This window comes from Xenopus tropicalis, chromosome 9, assembly GCF_000004195.4.
Source record: "Xenopus tropicalis strain Nigerian chromosome 9, UCB_Xtro_10.0, whole genome shotgun sequence".
NCBI lineage: Eukaryota > Metazoa > Chordata > Amphibia > Anura > Pipidae > Xenopus > Xenopus tropicalis.
The window spans coordinates 53,587,868-53,604,983 of record NC_030685.2 but is presented as its reverse complement, the minus strand read 5'-3'; the positions used below and the strand labels follow the sequence as shown (position 1 = coordinate 53,604,983).

Here is a 17,116-nt window from a genome sequence, read left to right as displayed (position 1 = left end):
ATACATGGCTCAGTGTAGTTTTTGGCAAAAAGGAATAAGACCTAATAAGATACAGATGAGGGAACCTTAATGGGCCAGCAGGCTGCTGACTTAAGAAAAGACTTTTGCATCTGTCATCTGCTCATATAAGGGCACTTCAAATATTTCCATGCACTGATGATCTTCATTTACTGGGTCCATTCAAAAAACTTGGGCCAGATTCTAAATGCAATACTAATACTGTTTTAGTGCATCAGATGCAGTCAGAGCTGTCATTCTATACTTTAACTACATTTTTATTCTGAAAAAATAAGCCCTGTGTTTTTCCATGCTCAAGTTGTCGGAGCCACATGTAGGGGCAAACTGCACATCCATGTAGGAACCAGTGAAGTTTTTTTCCATATGATAACTTACATCCCAGCCCCCCCCCCCCCAATTATCTTTCATGGGCCATGTGTAAAATTGCAGTTGTTAGAATAGTGATATTCACCTGGGAATATTGTGTATCTAGAAATTTGGGTGTGTATGAGGTATTGATTGTAAACATGGCTTTAACTTGTAAGTCAGGATTTTTATAGTTTCTTGTTATGCTAGGAATTCATTTTCTAATACTGCGTGGTATGTTGAGAATAAACACAAGGCTAGTCTTCTAGTTCTTTAAATATAATGTGAGGAGTTGTCAGTAAGCCCTTACGTGCCACTGCATTTCGTGGGTTCATTTTCCCAGGCAGGTCGCTCAATATAATCCTTGCGCTGCAAAAGTGCCAAATGCAGAATGGAAATTAAATAAAAACATGGATACAAAATTAAATAAAAACATGGATACACATACTTCTGTTTTTTTCCATTCGGTATCTATTTTTTTTAAATAAATCAACCAGTTTGGCGACAAATGCCTTTGCATATTTTTTAACTCCTTGGTTATCATTCCATTTTCTCAAAATATACTTCAACGTGCATGTTAGAGTACATTTATAGGTCTTAACAAAGATGCAACTGGAATCTGTCTGGGTGTTGCTGAACTACAAATTCCAGCATCCTGGAACAAATGATGATGAGGTTATACAAGTGCAGCAAACAAAGTGCAATTTCAAGCACAAATGCAGCATTTTTCCCCCAGAATTCAATGTCACTATGGTTGTAATACACTTGGTGGAGCTGTGTAGCACCTACCCCAGTTGTGTTCTGTTTGCCAAAATTAATGGCACTGTGATTGCACAGAAGCCTATCTGGCATAATTTCTGGTGTTTGGCGTACAAGTGACATTTGTGCCTGATTCTGTCGGCACAAATGTGCTGCGCTTATTGACACTGGGTGCAAAGGGAACCCTGGATCTAAAGCCTGGTTAGGAGGTGGCGGTAGCTCCAGGATTCCCCTCCGTCAATAGGCGTAGCAGCGCTGGATTCAAAACAGATGGCAGGAAGGAATGGGCTGCCCTGAGGACAACTGTACGCAAGTGCAAGGAATGCAATTTGACTCACGCACAACTGACTACAAGGAAAATGCAGGGACTTCTGCTGCTCTTGAGGACGTAAATGACCTCTTTAGTGTGAAGAGAAATGCTATGTACATACAGAATGCTAATCTTTGTAAAGGTTAAACATACTGTACTGTTTCAATACATTTTATAAAGGCCCTAAAGTGGGTCGACACACTGGATGTACAGATGTACAAAATAAAAACCACTTTATACACTGCAAATTTGAATGCAGGTCCTTTTGAAGATTTCTGCATGTCATTTTGACCCCACAGCTTATCAACCAGTCCAGATATATAATACGCAACAGCCATGAATCCCCTATAAAGGATATCCTTATAAATGGTAATTAGTGATGTCATTGGATATAACTGGTACTTGTGATATCATTTGTGTCACATGACATGACACAAAACTTGTGTAAAATCCTCCTTATCACATTTAATGGAATGTGGCTTGTAAGCGTTAACATGTCCTTTCAACTTTAAATGACATATATTTATGGGTATATATCTGGAGTAAACAATATTTAAATAGGATTTTTCTGCACTGTGCCACATCTGCTTCCTTACTTTTATGATTTACTAACCTCTGCTGAGTGTAAATGAAATATTATATACACTCCAATACACCAGTGATACTGGCCATCTTCTTATGCACAGTGACAGAATGTATGTTTAATTTTAACAAGCTATGTTCCAGCCTCTTATATAATTAAACAAAGCCATTCTCAGGCATGGGAGTACCCTTTTTACCGAGCAAGGAATGCCATGCGAACCATTTAATGCTTTTCAAGATTCCCGATGGATCATTATAATGTCTGTTTAATTTAGCCTGTTGTAAACAGAAAACCTCCAGTGGTTTCATACAAAATAAACTTGTTTCTTTTCTTTATGGATCTTCTCAATTAGTATAACTCTACCTAATGCACCATTAATACACATTTGAAGACACACATATGGATATAAATTATATATATCATGTTATATGATATAAATAAAAGAAGAAGAAATATGTTTCATCTTTGTATGAGAAGGAAAGCTAGGTCAAGGGTTCTGGGAAAATGTATCCTCGCTTTTGCATAATCATTTTAATGTCCTCCTCCCTGACTTCCTGTTGAGGCCATAGAATGCATTTAGGCTACAGAGACAGAAGCCTTGTACAGCTGTGGGGAACATACAGATTTCTTTCACTTAAAAATAGCTATCTCATTGACTCCCAGCCATTTTGAAAGTACAGAAACCTGTGTCCTGTTGGGGATGTTGGGAATTGTATTGCAACTGCACCTAGAAGCCATAGCATGGACTTTGGTGTTTGTGCCGCTGTTCTGCTCACAGTACTGCTTCCAGCAACTCATTGGTTTGCAATTATAGTACATCTGGCCTGTCTGCCACCGAAGATGTTAAGCTCTGCAGTAAGCAGATGTTAAACTGACTGAGTTTCAGAAATCCTAAGTTTCAGCTAACCCTCTGGCTAGCACAGTTTGCTGCTCTTCTGGCAAATATCCACAAACATGCAAGCACAATCGCTCCCTCCTTCCTGTATAGGAGAGATATATTCAATTATTTGCATCTAGATTTGATCTAACCACAACAATTTTGTTAATACCATTTGTATTAATTATTATTTTCTGTGTCCCAAGCTTAAATAATAAGCATGTTTTTTAGGGAACCCAATATGTGCATGTAAAACTGTGTTACCTACATTCACACACAATCCAATCTTAATTTTTTTTTTTTTTTTACTTAATATTGTTTAAGCACAATACTCATTTTCAGTGGGGTGTGTAGGAACTGATTTTCCCTCTCACACATGACGTGACAACCATGTGCCTGCTGTTTGGAGACTTCCTGCAGCTCCCAGAGCTTCTCCCAACACTTCCTGCTGTAAAGACTTCGCTGGATAGATCTCTCCTATACATGCCAAGGGCCATCTTGCCATCTTAATGTAACATAACAGGGGTCCTCTACAACTGCAAGCACAATTGCACTCACACGAGTTTCCCTGCAGTCTGCTGCATGTAAAACACGCTCTTTGCGATATAGTTTGCACATGTCACTCTAGTGTCAAACACCAAAAAAATGATTGCAACCACTTGGAACTGGAATTGTGTCCACGTACAATCAGGTCTGAACTGGCAGTCAAAAAAGGCACAGAGGCCCAAACAGCCCTCCACCAATCTGCTTCTTACAGCAACCACTTTGGCATGTGCCAGAACCCAAAGATTGCCACTCACTTATGTCTTGTTTTAGCCCAAAACGTACATCAGGTGCTTTGACCACTGTTGACACTGATGGATAATTTTTTTTTATTTCATTGACTTGTATGGTTTTATTGAATTTTTAATCTGCCTGATCACTTACTTTATTATTTTGGTTAAACTTACTGCTTTTTAAAAAACATCTGCATGGGAAATTCAAATGTGAGAAACAAAATGTTATGTTCTCAAGTGCATCTTTTAACTGCCCTATACACATGCACCAATTGCTTAGGAGATAGGTAACCTCTCAGCTCTGCTTTTGGATTTACCCACAAGTGCCCTGTGATGGTCTGTGGGGATTCTCTTTTTTAAAAAAAATATTTTTATATAGGCACCAAGGGGCTAATTCTCTGGGATTTGTAGCTGACTGTAAAAGACTGAGCTTGATAACTTGTGCATTTACAGGTTAGGAGCATTAGTGATTGCAACAGATGACAGGCAGGGTGCAAGCTACTCTTGTAGCTTAGAATCTTATGGCCTTTATGAATGGAGCTTGTGCAATTCTATCTTGACTGCAGTCACCAATCTATACATGCACCTGCTTTTCATGCTATGCTCTTGGCTACCAGTTGCAATTAGCTATTCCTTTGACATCACTGGTGGTGTTCCATACTTCCGTGCCCCACTTACCTCATACATAAATGACTTTCTGGGTCCTTTTCTGACATGCATTTGCTGTCAGCTATCAGCAACAGTAAAAGCATCTAAGCATGTATAACAGGGGCTCAACTAACAAATTAAGCATATTCTCAAGAATCTGGAGAATGATCATGTCAGAGGATATGTTGCAAGTAAAGTAACCTGAAGGTCTTTCATTCTCGTTGTTTTACTTGTGTCTTCACATATCCTGGACAATTTGCCAGATTTTATAACACTGAATGCACTGAGAAATTATTGCTCCAAATACAGCCTGTGAGATTTGCCAAATAGTTTTTTTTACCTGTGCACAACTACAACTTTCTTGTAGTTTGTGGCTCATAAAAGGCCACCAGTTTGATCTACCTGATCTATTTGTTCAGTAAACACATAAATTCCTTCGTATTACAGGTATGGGACCCGTTATCCAGAATGCTTGGGACCTGGGGTTTTCCGGATTAGGGGTCTTTCTGTAATTCGAATCTCTTACCTTAAGTTTGATAAAAAAAACTTATTTAAACAGTAATTAAACCTAATAGGATTGTTTTGGCTCCAATAAGGATTAATTATATTGTAGGGATAACTTGGGATCAAGTACAATGTACTGTTTTAATATTACAGAGAAAAAGGAAACCCTTTTTAAAAATGTGAATTATTTGATTAAAATGGAGTCTATGGGAGATGGCCTTTCCGTAATTCGGAACTTTCTGGATAATGGGTTTCCGGATAAGGGGTCCGATACCTGTACCAGTAATCTAATTAAAGATAAATTAAATGGAACTGGAGATAGCAGATGTAATGAGACCTTGTGGTTAGTTACAGGCATTGTGATATAGAGCAGGAATATCTTGATGCCTATAACAGCAGTGCTAGTACTGTACCATTCAGTGTTGCAGATGCTGCAGACCTGCAGTCCACAGACGACCAGTAACAACTCAGCAAAGATGAGAATTGTAGTTCTGGTGTATGTATCACAGCAATTGAAACTTTGGTTGTCAATGAGATTTTATATAATTATTCTATTTATAATCTATATCGGCAAAAATAAGCATTATGAGAAATGCATGAATTGTGCTTCTCCATCTGGCAGTTTGGTGAGTCTGGTTTTGAAAGAGGCTAGTAGAACACTACAAGTTTGGTGCAGGAAGAATTTTTTTTAAGCTGGAGCCCTGGTTCGTATGAAAGCAAATTAACCCTGCAGTGTACAGTGACATTTTTGATACTTTCTACTTTGGGGCAATAGTTTAATATTCCAGAAAAAGATAACAGACTCAAAACAAGGTTCATATACAATGAGTTTAAGGGTTGGAGGTGGTAGAACTTGCCCGCAAAGAGCCCTAACATTAACCATCTGATTGCCTGTAGGAATAGAAACTTCAACAGCAAGCCAGGCCTATTTCCCAACATCATTGCCCGACCGCAATGCCCTTGTGGCTGAATGAAAGCAAACCCCACTAACAATATTCTAATATCTAGTGGAAAGCTTCCCAGAAGGGTAGAGAAGGCAGCATAAAGAGATATGTGGATACTTCTGGCCATATATTGCAGGTTGGTCTTTCTTGCTTTTAGATTGAATTTGTTAAGGAATTAATTTGAACAGTAAAGATTTTTTATTTTAATAGACAACCATGTTTGCTCTGTGTTCTAGCAAATTACAAATATTTTGAATGTTATTGGTGCTTACTGGGAAGTAAGGGTGTTTAATCTGAGTTATCAGTTTGAATTTCTTGTGAAGCTGTTATTTTTCTAGGGTTTGGCAAATACACTTCCAAGTAATCAGGTGGATACGTGGGCTGAAGGTTAGATAATGTCACCTGGAGCTCTGCATTTTTATCTTCTCCTCGTGGGAGCTTCACACAATGACCTTGATCCAAACACATCCATGTCTTATTTATTTTGTTACTTTCCAGTTCCCCAGGCATGCTAAAAGAACACTTATCCAAATAACAGAACACAAACCATAGCAGATAATTCCATGGCCAAATATGCTGTGAGGGAGAAGGGACAAAACTACTGACCCCCCCCCATCAAAATTATATTAGGACCCTGAAAACCCTGGAAAGAGGAAATGTTTCACCAAAATATAAAAATATATTACAATTGCACACAAATTCCTCTCCTGTGGTTATGCCTGGTAGGGAGGTTTTACTCATCAGCTTTCCACTGAGATATCATTATAATGCTTTGTTCAAAGTATGTGTATTTCATTTTCAGTTCTGTTCTGCTCTTGAAAATCCCATGTTAGAATTTAGTTTACAATTGCCTAACAAATCTCACCTCATTATACTTATACTGCAAATCTTTGTTTCCCTTTCTTCTGGTCATATAATCTTGCAGTCAGGAGACCCCAACCAGTTGAGAGAATGTAGGGAATAACTGTTGGCCTTACATGGTATAGTTCATTAGGTAAAATCGCTTTGCATTCTATGTAATTCTGCTAAGTAGAGTAAGACTCGTAAAATAACTCACAAGATGGCCTCCAGTATTCTCTGATGAGTGGAGGAGCCATAGGGCATAAAGGACATTGTTATGGTAGTTAATAAACCCCAGGGATTAAAGAAATTGAGGAAATGATTGTGCTACAGTTGTGTAGTTTGTGAGGTTGCTTTTACAGAAGAGTGTAGGAAGCTGGAGTCCAACCAAGATTTGACTGCTGGCATTCAGTTAAAGGAAGCTGCTGATAGGAACTTTTTTGGTACAACAATGATACTATCATGTTTAAAAGTAGGAATGTACATCTTTGTGTGATACCCATTGTTTTGTTTGTTGTCAAATTACTGAAACGTTTACTAAGATGGAGGATGTGCTTCTAAATGCATCTCTCTGGGTGTGTGGGGTTTACATTTGCAGTGTGTTGATCCTTTAATTAGGTGAAGCATGACAACTACAGGGCCCCAATGTGGCCTGCACCCAGCAGATGTGCAAGTTAAGGGGCAGAAGGGGGATGCCTAGGTTTCCTCCTTTTGCCCACCTCTCATGAAAACATCCTTGCTGAACCCAGACAGCACTTTATTCATAGAGGAACAACAGTCTTTATGTAGAGAACGTCAAAATGCAGGACAGGGAGCAAAGTGCAAGGATCATGGGGGACTGTGCCTGTTTTTGCACTTCAAACCTTGCCCTGCTGCTCATAATCATCCTATTGCCTTGTAATGAGTACCAAGCACAAAGCTTCTGAGGCCTACCTATTGGGTCTTTCTTAAACTGGCCAAGGCAAAGAAATATTAAGTGCCATTTAATGCATTCTGTGCTGTAATTAAAAGCTAGCTTGATGTCCTTGCTGTGTTGCCCCAAACTCTGGCTCAGCTTGATAACATCTGTTTACTTGCAGGGCTGGAATGACAAGTCAAAACAGCAAAGAAATCAAGTGTGCTGAATTTTCAGCCAATGTGTGTATCTGTTTATGTATCAAAATAAGTATATGCTGATGCACACTAAGTACTTTTCTTCCTGTGTTTTATTGCATCAACATTTCCTTCTTCAGTAGTGACATTACCAAAAAAATACAAATATGTCTAATGAAACTCAAGATGAAAAGGTATCCAGTATGTATCAGTTTATATGGATTTCTATTGCTAACCAGCAAGTATCTCATTGTCCCTATTCTAAAGGTGGCCATACACGGACCGATTTTTTACTTACAAACGACCGATTCCCGAACGATCCGATGCTATCGTTAAGTTATCGTATAGTTGGTGGTGTACGAACGATCGTCGGCCCACTAAACGAGCCGACATTATCGTCCCCAAAATCGATCGGCCAGGTTTAAAAATTTTGGTCGTTTAACGATAAAATCTGCCAGTTGGTGTGAGTGTCAGACATTTGTCTTTCAACGATTGTTCTCTGCGCATGTCACGATTGCCAGCAGTGGAAGTCAACGACATTCGATCGTACGTAGATGTACGATCGTACGTATTTTACGATAATGATGCGACGAAACCTTTCCCGAATTATCGTTGCCCGTGGATGGCATATCGTATGGGAACTCGATCGCCATACGATCGTTTGTCGATATAATCGTTCATCGCACAACGAGCGAAATCGCCTCGTGTATGGCCACCTTAACCCCTGTTGTAAGATTGCTAGGAGACTGCATTATAACAGCCTATAAATCCCATGAAAATGGAAAATACAGTGTGTCTGTGTGGGACTGCAAAAATCAACATCATCTCTGGGAAATTAAAATCTAGGGACTTAAAAACAGTAGTTTATATATGTAGCCATGTCTTTCTCTTTCAGTATCTCTCTCTTTCTCTCTCTATAACCAACCCCCCATATATATATATATATATATATATGGGGGGTTGGTTATAGAGAGAGAAAGAGAGAGATACTGAAACACAGGAAGAAAATTTGCTGTTAGGGCGCATATATATATATATGCGCCCTAACAGCAAATTTGGCGCTGCCCACTACACTGGTGGGAAAACTAAGTAAAGATCCACGCTTTTGGCAAAAAAATTAGTAAATCTTGCTGTGTATGCCCAGCAGTTATTAGTAAAGCAGTGTAAAAACCAGTTATGGTGAGGTGAATAGAGAATACCCTTTGTAAGGTGCACCTGGATATTTTAAGGCTATCTAACTAAAAGATAGATAATGATCTAGGGCATTTACACAGTTTAGTTATATTATTCCCATACAGCTGTCTAGGGATTCAGTTACTTTCATGGCTTATGTAACAGTTCAATTGTTATATGATTTATGGATTATATATGGATTATATAACAATATTTCCGTGTATATATATATATATATATATATATATATATATTCCCATGTCTTGTGTAGTAGTGGTGTTGTTAAATGCAAGTAAGGGACCTTCCAAACTGTTTTCTAACAGGTATGTATTAGACCCTACAATATTTGTGAATTTTTGTTCAGGTCCATGAACTTCATAACTATCCATGAATAGAAAAAAATGTGAGCATGTCCTGGGGGTTAATATGTTCAAGACTTTACTATGTTTCTTTATGCCTGGAACAGTAATGTTTAGAGAGGTTCCATAAGAAAGAACATAGTTGTTAAAACACAGTAAGTTTATTTGTTTGCAAATATCTTTTTTCAGCTCAATTAATTCTAAAGTCCAGTTGACTTATACTACAGAGATACCATGAGCTGGATGAATATCTAATATGCGAGGTTGCTGTATTTCCATATTTGTAACCCAATTAATGCAGTGTTTTGGGAACTAGCTGAACATGTGACTGAATATGCAAAGCTTTATAGAAATGTTGTTTCAACATGCCAGGAAGATGGCTAATGCCATATCATATCATTAAAAAACGTTTTTCATGACCTGTTAGTGACAGTGGACACTGTAGAAGAGGTGAGCTTTGGTCAAAAATGAAATGTGGGTTAAAGGGATATGTACTATGGAGGGCTGTTTTACACACCAACTATACATGTCTTGCCTAAAAGGGCCAAACGCAGGTGATAAATGTTGCAGATGGGCCGAGTCAGCAGCTTATTGGCCCCTATATGGCCAATTCTGGCCTACCCAACCGATATCTGGCCAAAAATAAGTAGGTTTAAAATTCCCATTGGGGCGAGGAGCACATCAGCTCGATAATCCATCCCTTGCCCCGATGGCCTACTTCCCAATGTGATTTGATCACTTTGCCCTTGGGCCAAACAATGAGATCAGACTTGTTTCTGGCAACCTCACCAAACGAGCAGATCTTTTGGTGTATCGCCACCTTAACACTGCAATTAATACATGCTGTAAGCATTCAGATATTGATCGGTAGCCTCCAATATTGGTTGGAAAATATTCCATGATGCACACTGAAGATATGTTGTACAAGCATTACAATATAATAGTTAAAGCAGAAATGAAATTGTATTCGGTATCACTGTCACAGGGGTGAAAGGAAATTCAGTTTGAACTGGAAGTGTAGACTATAGTAAATGTTAAAAATCTTTCCTTGTTGAGAGAAAGCCTTTTTCTCACTCAGTTACTTCTGCCCTTAACGTCAGTGCTGAGTTGGTATCAAAAGAAACCCATAGAAGAGAGGCTAGAGGAATCATACACATAATTAAGGTATACTTATAAACTAGCACTGATGCAGTGCATATCACACAAAGTGAATTGGTTTGATGCTCATGGGGGCATTTTTCTTGCCTTTATAAGCCCTTGTCCGAAAAGAGAGAGGTTACATAGCCCCTGTGGAGAGTACCCATTAAAAAGTGTTACCACGATACAAGCATTTTTTCTTTTCTTATAAATTGCCGTGTTTCTGCTGATTTTCAAGTAATGGTTTTCTTTTTTCTGCATCAGAAGGAAGGAAAATATTTTTAATAATGAATGTTCTACCTTTATTTACACTACAGGCTGCATTACTGCTTTACTGGCAGTTTTTGTTTGTGATCTTACTTACTGAATTTAAAGTCTCTACCTTAACCTTTTTTTTTGTGCTTTAAAAAAAAATATTTTTATTGGTTGAGCTCTTCATTATTATGAACCTTTCCATATAAGGTGCCTTCTACTTCTAATAGAACAATCATATACAGTGCCTTACAAAAGTATTTAGATCCTTGATCAATTCTTTAGATTTCACATATGCAGATCTTTTAACATTGCTGTTAGCCACACCTATAAAAAGTCGTAGTTTTATTACCTAGCCTATGTATAAAACTTAGAATACCAGATATGGCATGTGAAAGCACAGCAGTTAGGCTGGTTTTATATAGACATAAAAAGGTGAACTTGATGGACATGTTTTTTTTAAACCTAAGTTATTATGTTACCATCATTTACTAATGATCATAAGATGCCATTTGGAAAGGGACCATTGTTCTATGTGAAGCATGATTTTTATTTTGTCACCATAATATTACATAAAGGGTCAGTTACTAAGCAGAATGTGCCAATTTTTTGCTCTCTGTACACTTTGTTCTGTTTTCCAGTATTGCCACAGGTCTCTGCATTCCTTTTCAAAGCTTTGCCCATGAATAAAGTGCTTACTACATTAGGCAGCACTGCATAGATAAGGGGTATGCAGGTGCCCAACGAGGTATATTGTAATATGTTGATAAAGCGTAAGGTTCCAAACAGCCATATCTGTTTTTTTTATATGTATTAAAGCAAAAGCCAAAAAACCTTAAATGTAGAACAAGTTTTACCTTTAAATGAACTTTTAGTATGAAAATTAGCTTTTTGTTCAGCAGCTCTCCAGTTTGGTTCTGGAAGGTCTTGCTAGGGTCTTGCTTACCTTAGCAACCTTGAATGAGGAACTGGAATATGCAGTCAGTGACCCCAATTCGAAAGCTGAAAAGATGTAGGAAGGCAAATAATTAAAAAAACTATAAAAACAAATAATGATCAAATGCAAAGTTGCTACGGATAAGGTAATTCTATAACATATAAAAGTTAACTTAAAGGTGAACCATACCTTTAAATACAATATGATCATTCTGCCCTTTTTCTTTGTATACATCTGGAATTCTGCCCAGGGGTTTTGCCTTGTTGCATGGTTTTGGATTTGTCATTAGGAACAAATGAAATGTCTTTTTACTGTCATGCCATTTGTGTGAAAAAAGTGTTTTGTTTCTCTCACATTTTTGCCAACAATAATTTACTTAAGTGCATTTTGTACATCTGTGTTGCCATTTATAAAACCACATTTTGTCACCTTTACGTGTCAGTGCTTGAGTATGTCTCTCAGGAATACTTTGCTTTGTTGCTATTAAATATCAATATAAAAGATTTGAAAATTAAACTTTTGAAAATTAATCTTGATAAGGCCCTTCACTCCTGGATTTTTTTTGTTGTATTTTAATAAATACAATGTTTAGTTCAAATTGACTAAAGAAAAGCATATAGTTGCTGACATACACCATTCATATGTTTAGGGGATTAATGCTGCAGCTATGACTATTATGTAATATACCTTCGGGGCAATATATATTTGATATTTGAGATGTACATAGAATCCTTATGGGCAGATATGGACAGTGTTACAGTTTTTAGATATATTTAAACAACAAATACCTGAATACAATAAAAATTAACCCTAAGGGGGTATTTTATCAACGTTCAGATTTTTTCCACGATTCAAGATTTTTTGGATAATAATGTATTTTTATGATTTTGTTAAATGAAAATGATGAGTAAAATACCAATTCTAGGAACTCAATATTTTTATTTCAGATGTTTTTAATAAATAAGGTAACATTTACGTTTTTTTTTTTAATTTTGAAGTTATTCAAAGTAAAAAAAATATGAAAATTACACAAATACGAATTTTGATAAATAACCCTAAAACAGTTGTAAAAAAAAAGTGCCAAACCTCAATTTTCTGGCTTTTGTTTTTATCTGTTTTCCTGTTAAAAAATCAAATTTTTAGATAATTTACTATGATGGGTAACTTTCTTCCCAAGCATTTTTTACACCGAGTATAGCTTTTCTAAAGATGCTTATTTTAAGAATATGTCTTCTTCAACTATAAATAAGAGGTACAGTCGATTTTGTGCACAGATGCTATTTCTTGCTTTGTATTGTCAGTGAATATAAATACTAACTATGACAACACTATTGTGTCTCTCCTGGAAGACTTGTTAGCTTTTAAGCTTTTGTGTTTCACAATTCATAGAGTAAATGCTCAGTGTTCGCATGGAGATGGATTTTGAGAACAAAATGCTATTGTAATTCTGACAAGTGTGTTCAGATTCATGTGACATTACATCAGTCAACACTGCTGCGTAATTTTAATTCATTGATAATTATATTAATTCATGTGCCTCTTTAGTAATTGTAGATATCTCAGATAGTTTCAAATATATGTTACAGGCGTGACTTTATTTTTATTGCATTTAATCAAATGAAGTGAAATAATTTATTTAAGTCACACTAACAATATAAATTTGAATGATTAAAACTGAATTTAGATAAAGAGGTTTTAATGGTAAGCATTTAAATTAAAGTAATGCTGCAGCATTTAAATGGTTTTGAAGAAATTTACATTTTGTTCTTCTATTTTTATTTTTTAGGATCCAGCCAACCAAAAGCCAGGTAGAAAAAAAACGGTTTCATTTAGCAGCATGCCATCAGAGAAGAAAATCAGCAGTGCCAATGACTGCATTAGTTTTATGCAAGGAGGCTGTGAACTGAAAAAAGTGCGCCCAAATTCACGCATTTACAGCCGTTTCTTCACTCTGGATCCTGACTTGCAGGCCTTGCGTTGGGAGCCTTCAAAGAAGGATCCTGAAAAAGCCAAGCTGGATATTTCTGCCATTAAAGAAATAAGACTTGGAAAGAACACAGAAACATTTAGAAATAATGGCTTGGCAGATCAAATTTGTGAGGATAGTGCATTATCCATAATTCATGGAGAGAATTATGAGTCACTGGACCTGGTGGCTAATTCTGCCGATGTGGCTAATATTTGGGTATCAGGCCTAAGGTATTTGGTTTCCCACAGCAAACAACCTTTGGACTCAGTGGAAGGTGGGCAGAATACGCCAAGGTTACAATGGTTAAACTCAGTCTTCGAAGCTGCTGATGTAGATGGGAATGGGATCATGCTGGAAGATACAGCAGTAGAACTAATTAAACAACTCAATCCTGCAATCAAAGAGGCAAAAGTTAGGTTAAAATTTAAAGAAATTCAAAAGAGCAAGGAAAAGTTAACTACCAGGGTGACCAAAGAGGAATTCTATGAAGCATTTTGTGAGCTATGCACAAGGCCAGAGGTGTACTTTTTACTGGTGCAGATATCTAAAAACAAGGAATATCTAGATGCAAATGACTTGATGTTGTTTTTGGAATCTGAACAGGGGATGACTCAGGTAACAGAAGAAATGTGCCTGGATATCATCCAAAAATATGAACTGTCTCAGGAAGGATGTTTGAAAGGTTTTCTTACAATAGATGGTTTCACTCAGTATCTGGTGTCCCATGAATGTGATGTATTTGATCCTGTCCACAAAAAAGTTTGCCAGGATATGGCACAACCATTGTCACACTACTATATAAACTCTTCTCATAACACGTACTTGATAGAAGACCAATTTAGAGGCCCAGCAGACATCAATGGATATGTAAGGGCTCTGAAACTGTCCTGCAGAAGCATTGAGCTTGATGTCAGTGATGGACCAGATAACGAGCCAATAATCTGCAATCGCAACAGTATGACATCATCCCTCGCCTTTCGTAATGTAATTGAGGTTATTAATAAATATGCTTTTATTTCTTCTGAGTTTCCCCTTATTCTTTGCATTGGAAACCATTGTTCAGTGCAACAACAGAAAGTCATGGTGCAACACATTAAGAAGATATTTGGAAGCAAACTTTTTACAGAAAGGCCTTTGCCTTTAGAGTCCTACTTACCGTCTCCAGAAAAACTGAAAAAAAAGATCATTGTGAAAGGAAAGAAGCTGCCTTCTGACTATGATCTTTTGGAAGGGGAGGTAACAGATGAAGATGAAGAAGCAGAAATGTCTCGTCGGATGTCAGAGGACTACTTTGGAGAACAGAGGCTAATTACACTTTGCAAAGAACTGTCAGACTTGGTGTCAATTTGTAAATCGGTGCAGTACAGGGATTTTGATGTCACTATGAAAAGTCAAAATTATGGGGAAATTTGCTCTTTCAGCGAGAGCCAAGCCAGTCGGATTGCCAATGAGTATCCAGAGGATTTTGTAAACTACAATAAAAAATTTTTGTCCAGAGTATATCCAAGTCCAATGAGGATAGACTCCAGTAACTTAAACCCACAAGATTTTTGGAATTGTGGGTGCCAGATTGTGGCTATGAATTACCAGACACCTGGTCCAATGATGGATCTTAACATTGCCTGGTTTATGCAGAATGGGGGGTGTGGGTATGTACTCCGGCCTTCCATAATGCGAGATGAGATTTCTTATTTCAGCGCAAACACCAAAGGCATGGTACCTGGTGTGTCACCTCAGGTCTTGCACATAAAGATCATTAGTGGGCAGAACTTTCCAAAACCGAAAGGTGCCTGTGCGAAGGGGGATGTAATTGATCCATATATTTGCATAGAAATTCATGGCATTCCTGCTGACTGTGCAGAACAGAGGACTAAGACCGTACAACAGAATGGTGATAACCCCATTTTCGATGAAAGCTTTGAGTTCCAAATAAACCTTCCAGAGTTAGCTATGGTCCGTTTCATGGTTCTTGATGATGACTACATTGGAGATGAATTTATTGGTCAGTACACAATACCTGTTGATTGCCTACAACCTGGATACAGACACGTGCCTCTGCGCTCTTTCGTTGGAGACACACTGGAGCATGCCAAATTATTTGTTCATGTGGCTATCACCAACCGTGGAGGAGGAGGAAAGGCCCAAAAGAAAGGCTTGTCTGCCAGAATAGGAAAGAAAGCCAGAGAGTATACCATGCTGAGAAACACTGGCCTTAAAACTGTAGATGACATCTTTAAACTTGCAATTCACCCTTTGCGGGAAGCTTCTGATGTCAGGGAAAACATGCAGGTAAGATTATTTTGATACCACATTCTCTTCTGATATTGCAATGACAAATAGGTCTTAATGGCCCATAACTATCTGTTAAGGTTTAAGCACAATAACATGGTTGTAGGTGTATGAGTTACATCAGAGCTGTCCAACTGGTGGCCCACGGCCCCCCTCTGTGTGGCCCCCCCACCTGTCTGGCTGCTGTGACTGCTTACCTTTTTTGTAAGCTTTAAATAGTATCAGTACTGAGATCAACTTGCCCCCTACATTGTTCAAACCTCAGACTCAGGCTGTAATCCCCTGTACTGTTCACACTTTTAGTCCCTGCATTGTTCACTGACTGCATTGTTCACACCTCAGGCTCAGACTGTAATCACCCACAGAGCATGGCACACACAGGCAGCATAGTACAGACAGAGTATAGCACACACAGGCAGCATAGGGCAGGCAGAGTATGGCATACACAGGCAGCATTGCGTAGGCAGAGTATGGCACACACAGGCAGCATAGGGCAGGCAGAGTATCGCACACACAGGCAGGGTATGCAGAGTATGGCATACACAGACAGCATAAGGCAGGCAAAATACTGCCTGTATGTGCCATACTTTGCCTTAACTACCCTGCCTGTGTGTGTCATTCTCTGCCTGCCCTACCCTGCCTGTGTATGCCATACTCTGCCTGCCCTATGCTGCCTGTATGTGCCATACACTGTCTGCCCTATGCTGTCTGTGTGTGCAATAATCTGTCTGCCCTGTGCTGCCCATGTGTGCCGTACAATGCCTGCTCTATGCTGCCTGTGTGTGCCATACTCTGTCTGTCCTATGCTGCCTGTGTGTGCCATCCTTTGTCTGCCCTATGCTGCCTGTGTGTGCCATACTCTGCCTGCCCTATGCTGCCTGTGGGAGGTGAACCTGGCAGAGGTTTGTTCTGGGAGTTTGTTAGCATTTGGAAATAGTCATTATATGGTCCCTAAGGTGTGTAATTATATACTGGGGGTTGCTTTGCTATCCACAGGGAAGGCGGCATATGGATTTAAGGGTAATATAATAATATTATGAATAAAAGGTGATATCCCCACAGTAAGCACCAACCATTTGGGTTTTTGCTGTGCTACCACCATTAATGTAGGTATGGTCTTAAAAGCTCTTGTAAAAACATGGGTACCACAGAAGATGGACAGCACTACGTAGTCCTAGAAAGGTTAGGATTGTGACCAAGATTTGACAATTGTGTGTGGATAACATGATGATGTTGGATACCAAAACATTACCCATTGTGTAACACCTCTAATCCTGCTGGGAGAACCAAGAAAAGAATCCTTG

At 38.3% G+C, this 17,116-nt stretch overlaps 1 protein-coding gene across 1 annotated transcript in view; it reads left to right on the top strand.

The window, feature by feature from the left end:
- Positions 1 to 17,116, top strand: part of plcl1 (phospholipase C like 1 (inactive)) — a 145,590-nt gene that overhangs the window by 86,334 nt on the left and 42,140 nt on the right. The window contains exon 2 of the mRNA XM_012971384.3: positions 13,341 to 15,812. Coding sequence (XP_012826838.2) covers positions 13,341 to 15,812 — 2,472 coding nt within the window. The remainder of the gene's footprint in view (positions 1 to 13,340; positions 15,813 to 17,116) is intronic.